Here is a 7,890-nt window from a genome sequence, read left to right as displayed (position 1 = left end):
TTCATAGTATATGGCAAATATAAATGCCATTATATGTGTGAATTAATGTAATGCTATGAACGATTGATGAGCAAATTGTTTTTAAAAAGTTAGTTTTTCTATCTAGATAAAGGATTGCTAAAAGTCATTAACGACAAAGCATATGCAAAATATGTACTTTATATTTTTTATTTATAATTTTTTCCTTTTATTTTTTGTTTTTCTCTTTTTGTTTTGTTTTTCTCTTTTTGTTTTGTTTTTTGTTTTTTGTTTTGAAAAAAGTCAAGGCATTATTTATTCTTTAATTTTGGTGTCATTAAAACTTAATATTGGCACAGTATAGAATTTCATGCCAAGCTTTTATGATTAAAATTAAACAAATTTATTGTACAAACTTCAAATTTATGTACCTGACGAATTGCATATTTAAAAAGTTATTAAATCATTTTAATGATTACATGACATCTTAACTCTACGTTTATTATTATTATTTTTTTTTTTTATTTTGTCAACGTATTCCATATTCCATCTTCAATAATCACGTGTTTTTAGCAGTCTAATAAATATCCTGGCAAAAAAATTTTCCGATATTTTTTATATGAATCCTGAAAGTTTTCTATTCCTTTTTTATCCTCTTTTTTTTTTTTTTTTTTTGTCTTTTTTCCATTTTTTTTTCTTTTTTTTTCAATGTATAAGCTATGAGATTTTTAAATTTAGCGAAAGAAAATAAAAATCATTTTACCAGGAACTAGTAAATTAATTTAGTTATATATTCATATTATAGATTCGCGACTCACTGAAGCGAGAATAATGAAGTCACAATATTCAAGTATCACTTGATTGCTCTTTTTTTTCAGTTCTTTCTTCAATCGATTATAACTGAACAACTGAATTCTTGATCATATTTCTTGACACACTGCATCTTAGCACACGAGGGGATCGCGCGATAGTGTCAGTAGCCGTGACATGTAACAAAATTATTAAAGGTGAGGAGAATTCAAGTGATAGTCAACACGACAGTCTTTTGAACACCATTGGGCTATGGGAACATGATTGGGACCACGTTTGCTACGATACCATCTCATGCCATCCACTACCATTTGAAGTGTTGTTCTCCGAAGCTGTAAATACATTGAAATGGTTTAATGATTACAACAATCTTATTGCAAACTAACATTTGTCATTTTGGAGCATTTATATCCATAATAACAACAGCAATGATAATAACAATGATAATAATAATGAAAGCTGTGAATTTTACCCTAAAAAGATTGTTAAACTCTAATGTTAAACTCACGTAAATAAACAATTTAATTTCACAACTAGAATTTTACAAGCAATTATTGAAGATTTTAATTTATCTACAGAATTAATTTATTGAAAAATTAAATTAACCGTAATAATCATTGATTTGTTAAAGTATAGTTGAATAAACCAAAGATATCGTACTGTAAAATTTACTGCTCAAATAAGTTAATCAATTAAATGACAAAAATAACGTTAAAATTCTAAATTAAAAAATTATAATTCACCAAAGCCTTAATAGAGTATAAATTGTTGGATTAAAATTCACATTGACATGCTTTATTACGGCCATTTAAAGAAATTCTCGTTGTATACCTTCCGCGGATGAGGTCTTAGGTCCCCATATTCTTATAGTACAATCGTCTGAAACTGAAGCCATCATTTGATGATAAACAGGATTCCAGGAAACACAATTAACCGTTCGGCTGTGTCCCGTTAGTGTGGCTATGGGTAACTCTTTCTTTATGTGCCATACGTAAACTTTGTTGTCTGACGGATAAAAAGAGATACGTATTACGTAAATGTGAGCTGCTTCTCTTACTCTTGTATGACGTATAATGTTCCCCTGCCCGAGAATGCTAAATCCTTACCTTCGCTGCCCGAAGCAATAAAATCTTGACTAACGCCTCCAAAACAACTGTGAATGGTAAAATGCCCTTGAGTGACTCCTTGAAAACGTCTGATCAAACATCTATCCTGCAAATCCCAAAGATGAACACCTTGATGGGCAACGTTCAATAAAGCTTGACGATCCGATTTATTTACGCTAAAGGACATAATCGGATGATCCTCTTGCAAGCTAAAATTTTTCAAATCACCCTCGTTTATCTCATGCTCGCCGAAAATGCAATATTTAAGTCACAATCACTTCTACGTACATTGTGAATTCGCTTAACTCGTCGAAATTGTAGCCACGAATGCGATGATGAGAGTCCGCGGCCAATACCGTTTTTCCATCGCTTCGACACCAAAGACTCTTCACTCTAACTCCTTCCCACGAATCCAAAACATTACCTTCCATATCCTGAGGGAGATATTAATAATATAGCTTGACGTGCAATTCACCTTTTAAGAATTGCGAAAAGCGATGATTAATAATTACTCACACATTGGTAAAATTGTCCACGCAATCCACCCGTAACAAATTTATTAGAATCGCGATGCCAAGCACAGGCGGTCAACGAGTCTTCCGTACTCTGGGTTAATTTCACTCGCAATTCACAATCGGGTGTATCGACACTCCACAGCCATAATTCTGGACAATCTTCCGGACCGCATGCGATCAAGTGACTGCTATCGGGACTCCAGGCGATCAGTGCTACGCCGTACGTGTGCCCCTCCAAGGTTTTTCTATGCGTTACTCGTAAAGTCTCCTGAACGCGCGTTGAAAGCACAAATAAAATTATGGAATTTGATGAAGAAAACGATGAGATGCGACGTTGACACTAGTTTTGTTTACTTACAGGATCGATATCCCAAATTATGACCGACATGTCTTTGGAGCCTGTAGCGAGCTTAAGCCCATCTGGCGAAAATTTGCAATACCACACTTCGTCACAATGGTCATTGAGTATTTGCATAGTGTGACATGGGAATTGCTCTTTACTGCACGTGTGATCGACTAGTAGCGAGACATTTTCCAGGTTTGTCTAGATATTAGAAATTTATAAGGAATTTTAAAGGTTTGGTGAGAGAGTGTCTGTCGGTCTTAATGCCTTAGCAACATTCGTCCATAACCACGACCAACGAATAGCATTGGCAAACATAACAATAATCGATATAATATTGTAATGAAACCTGTGTTTGAGAAATGTGATAAGTGCACTGTTGGGTTTGCATTTCCACTGCTTGACAAAGAAGGAAGTGTAGGCGACGGGGAGGCAGCATGATAGACGGTGGAAGGTATCTTTGCAATCTGTCCATTAAGGCAGCTCTCGAAGCCAGGCCTTTGCCTTCCCAATTAGCACGAGACTGTAAGAAAAGTATTTTCTTTAGCGCGTGGCTGATGCCTGGCTTACGCAAGAACCTCAAATACCACATGATTTTCACAAAGTTCGAGACTTGCCTGTAACTCGTCCCTCCCACTGCACATCATAAACGCAGAGAGCTGATGAACACGACCGGTATTATGACCCAATGGTGTGAGTTCGTTCCTCAAAACTTGAAGCGCCTCCAGCACCAAACCATCCTCCAAGTGTTCCAAATATTTTTGTTCTAGCAGTAAGAACTTCATTTCCTACAATCAGACGTAAGATATAAGATGCTGGCTTGCACTATCGTCGCTGCATTATAGACAAGGTAATTCTTACGACGAGACTCTGATTGGTGCTGTTCAAAAATCCTTTAAGTTCGTTCAAGTCATGGTCAGCCTTGGTCCAATCACCGTCCATCACATGTTGGCGAAACTTTGCAGCCGCTGGATGATCCAGACGACATCCGGATTCCTGCATCAACAAATCAGCTGTCCGGCTACAAAGAGAACAAGGTAATATAACACTCGCCGCTAAAGACAACACCACACAGCGTCGCCAGTGGTTAAGTACCAGCCGACCAAGCTCAAACGCAACATACTCGAGTCCTACTGTTTTCAAGTGCTGACCAATGAGCCTAACGATGTCTTGATTGGTCTTGTCCATAATCTTGGCTGGTATGCTCTCGGTCTCCTCTCCGTTAACCTCAGCAGCATCGCCATCCGCATCGGTAGCAATGTTGCCATTGGTCTGTGCTCCACCCGAGTCCGATACAGTTCCATTTTGCTGCATTCCCGGACAGACTGCTGCACCATTGGCACCCTGCTGCATCATACTGCTTGCAAACACAAAAAGCCACTATCAGATACATTTGTCGATGATTAAAGGATTCATTATATAATGCAGAAAAATTTCACACTGTTTCAGAGAACTGCAAAATAATACACAAACTCGAGGTAAAAGAAGAAACGCTCGTAGTGGCGTACGATGGAAAAGGAGAAAGAAGTAAGCTAATTATAGATAAAAAGGAGCGAAGCGAGACGATAAGACGTGCACGTTGAGTGCTTGCCTGTGTTGAGTGCGCGTGTGTGCATGTGTGTGTGTGTGTGTGTGTGTGTGCATGTGTGTGCGTATGCGCGCGTTCTGCGGGCGCGCGTTCTGCGGGCGCTCTATCGTGTGCGTGCGCGTGTGTGTCCTGTGTGTCGATCGCACACTGAGCGCAGTCGCGTACGCGATGTGGGTGTGTGCGCGACGTACACAAGCCGTTCGTAGGTGCCCGTATTATACATGCGCATGTATAATGTCATGTACACAGTCACGTACGGACGTATAAAGATCTGACAAGCGCTGGCACCCGCGGGCCCAGGCAACAACAAAAAGAAGAGAAGAAGGGGGGCGGAGCGGAGAGGGGATTGCGATGCGATGGCGATGGCGATGGCGATGGTGGCGGTGACGGCGCGAGCTGCTACGACGACGACGACGACGACGACGACGACGACGACGACAACGACGGCGACGATGACGATGGTAACAACGACGGGAATAAAGATGAGGACGAAAATGGGAATGGGGTCGGCGACAGGGAGGGGGAGAAGGACGTGAAAGGGGTAGGGGCAGTAGGTAGTGGGCAGTGGGCAGTAGGCAGTGAAAAGAGAACGGAATGGCACGGAGGAGGGTGGGAGAGGTGCGGGGGACTACGAACAGCAAACACGAGGTACGGGGCAAAAGGGAGATGAAGTAGCGCATCGGAGCGCACACAGTACTCACCGATAATTGTCCATGTCTTTGGCGTTTTGTTGTTCTTCGTCTTGTTGGTCGTTACGGTGGGTCTGCTCCGTGCGCTGCTCCTGGCTGGAGTGCAGCAGCGGTTCCGCCGCGGCAGCTGGCCTCTGGGTAGTTGGTAACGAACTACGGGACCTTTTGCGCGGTGGCGGAGCGAGCCCACCGTCGTCGGACTCGCCGCTCGAGGCCAGGCTTATGCGCGTACCACCCCGTTTTTTTCGCCACAGATTATTGTCCTCCTCTGAAAGGTGGGCGCGCGCGCGCTGCCCCGCGACCCTCGGTGCTGCTCCGCTGCTGCCTCCGACTAGGTCTCAAGCTCGACAAGTCGCAAGCTCCCCCGAAGTGACTTCGCGAATCGCGACACTCGCTTGTCTCTACTTATGCTCGTTCGCGCACGCACTCGCACCTTCTCTCTCTCTCTCTCCCTCGTTCACGATCTTCCGCGAGACCATAGGCGCACACCAGCAGCACAATTGGACAAAGAGAGAGAGAGAGAGAGAGAGAGAGCGCGTGAGGAAGAATGGTTCGAGGAGAGAAGAACAGCGCGTCGTCCGTCGTAGGCAGCGCGCACTCTCGGCCCTGGCCACGGCGTACGTCGCGTCCGGGCGGGCCGAGTGCCTAGCTCGCGTTCCCGAGCACTTGTTCTTGTCCCTGCTGTTCCTGCTGTTTCTGGTACTATCACAAATCCGGGGAAGGAGCCCAGGTTGTAAGAGCGGAGGTGTACGTAGCGAGCACAGGATTGAATTGAGATGTTCACACGTTGGAACAATGACTGCCCCTGCCACACAGCTGATACTTGTTTAGATTAACGTCTTCGTCACTGCTGCTAGTGCTACTGCTGTTGCTGTCGTTGTTGTTGCTGTCCCTGTCGTTACTGCTGCTGCTGCTGCTGCTGCTGTTGCTGCTGTTGGCGCTGCTGTTGGTGCTGCCGTTGGTTCTGCTGCTGCTGCTGCTGCTGCTGCTGCTGTTGTTAGTAGTCGTGGTCGTCGTGAATGCCGTGGTAGTGTGGTGGCAGAGGTAGTAGTGGTGGTGGAAGTAGCGATAGTAGTGGTGGTGGTGGTAGTGGTGGTGGCTGTTGTTGTTGCTGCTGCTGCGCCGTGGCTCGATCGCGCACACCGTTTACGTCACGCTTCGCACTCCTAGTACAACCCCTCCTCCACCTGTCCCCTTTCAGATGCGCGCACAACACGCGCACGACATTTGGTGTGGGGGTCGCGAGCCATGGCTCTTTTTATTCTCTCTCTCTCTCTCTCTCTCTCTCTCTCTCTCTCGCCGTTTGCGCGTGGAGTTTCCGTGTGATGCTCTCGTATCACGTCGAACAAGGACGAGCGAGCCAGATCCTTTGTCACCGTGGACGAGCTCACGAGTACGACGTCGTCGTCGATAACGAACGGTCGGTCCACTGGAGGTCCGCTCGAGGAATCCGGAGCATTGGCGCTTTGCCGGTGAGGACGATAGGTGGCGCCACCGTTCTCGCTGAGCCTTCGGTCCGTTCCTCTGCAACGTGAAGAGTTGCGTTTGCAATAGTTTCTCTCTCTCTCTCTCTCTCTCTCTCTCTCTCGTTCCCTCGCGCCAATCGCATTTTTCCCGTCGAGGCTGTGAGGGCGCCCGTTCTGGCATTCGACGAGGGGCGTCAGGGGCTCGCCCGCAGCGGTCCCCGGGGCCTGCGTTCGGCCCGTCCGATCGGGGACGCGGTCCGCCAAATTTCCCAACGACCTTTGTTCCCTCCCGACCCTGACCCTGACCCTCGCCCGCACTCCGCCCGCGGAATCCCGTTGCCTTTCCGAATCCCCATTGTCGTATAATAGCGAGTGCGCAGCTGAGAAACGCGTCAGGCGGGGGACTGCACCTTTCCACTGCCTTTCCACTGCCTCGTTTTCACCCTCGGCGTCGTTGCTGGTGGCTTTGACGCCTGGGCCCCTTTGGCCGAACCTTTTCGCTCTCCCGGGCCTCTTTCGTGCCCCTCAACGGCCCAGTCACCGACACGGCCCCTCGCATTGTTATCTCGGCAAACAGTAATATCTCGGCTGCGGACGGCAGACGTCTTCGGCCTCACCGTTACTACCTTCATCTTAGGCCGAAAAGCATCGTAGATGACTATCGGTGGTGCGCCCGAGTGAAGCGATAAGCTCTTGATTGATTTACAGGATTGTTTTGCATAAGACTTCTGGTATTTTTTTATACTTTGACAGTTGGCTTTTCGGTTGAATATTTATTGTCTTCCTCGTTGATCCTCGGTGGAAGATTACCACCAAGCGACTCGAGTTTATCGCCTCGTGAATTCGTGTGTAAGCGCTATCTACCTGCCGAGTTCGAACGTCTCGAAACTTTATAGGTTCATAAAAATAAGGATTTTTCTGCGCCTCGTCGAGCAGTGACGATATTATTCGGTTGCAAGGCCACGTATTTGTTGACGAAAAACAAAGAAATAGAAAGAAAAATAAAGAAAAATGTTGGCGCACAGTGCGGTAAAGTTGTGAAAAAGAAGCTTAAACGCCGATTAATTGCCGCGGTGACAAAGTGAGCCATTGTGCTTGCCAATAGCATTAATTTCCAACAAAAATCGTCACGACACAAATAGATTTTGGGGCCACTTTTGCATTGGAATTTTGTCGAACGATGATGGAGAATAATCCAATGTCACTTGCAACTTTAAATACATTAAATAAATACAGTCGTTGACGTTATTTGCTCTTAAATTGCTTTAAGGCATATCGACAACCCATAGGTCATGGCATATCGAAGAAGAAATTTATTAATGCTACGTATTAATGCTATTAAAAACATAAAGCGAGGTCGTAAAAATTCAACTTTTTTACATAGCCGTATTTATAGCAAAATCGTTAAATTAAAA

General features: G+C 45.1%; 1 protein-coding gene across 1 annotated transcript; it reads right to left on the bottom strand.

Moving 5' to 3' along the window:
* Positions 1–701: 701 nt before the first annotated feature.
* LOC105363946 (WD repeat-containing protein 26) lies at positions 702–5,502 on the bottom strand. Its single transcript, XM_011501769.1, is given in 10 exon segments — positions 702–1,100; positions 1,600–1,773; positions 1,875–2,083; positions 2,163–2,308; positions 2,391–2,657; positions 2,748–2,933; positions 3,082–3,255; positions 3,350–3,520; positions 3,522–4,089; positions 5,022–5,502. Coding segments are annotated over 10 exon segments (1,962 nt in total). The 5' UTR covers positions 5,036–5,502; the 3' UTR covers positions 702–1,047.
* Positions 5,503–7,890: the final 2,388 nt, after the last annotated feature.

The sequence above is a fragment of the Ceratosolen solmsi genome, unplaced genomic scaffold (genome assembly GCF_000503995.2).
Source record: "Ceratosolen solmsi marchali unplaced genomic scaffold, CerSol_1.0 scaffold23, whole genome shotgun sequence".
Classification (NCBI taxonomy): Eukaryota; Metazoa; Arthropoda; class Insecta; order Hymenoptera; family Agaonidae; genus Ceratosolen; species Ceratosolen solmsi.
This window is presented reverse-complemented; position numbering and strand designations above follow the sequence as displayed.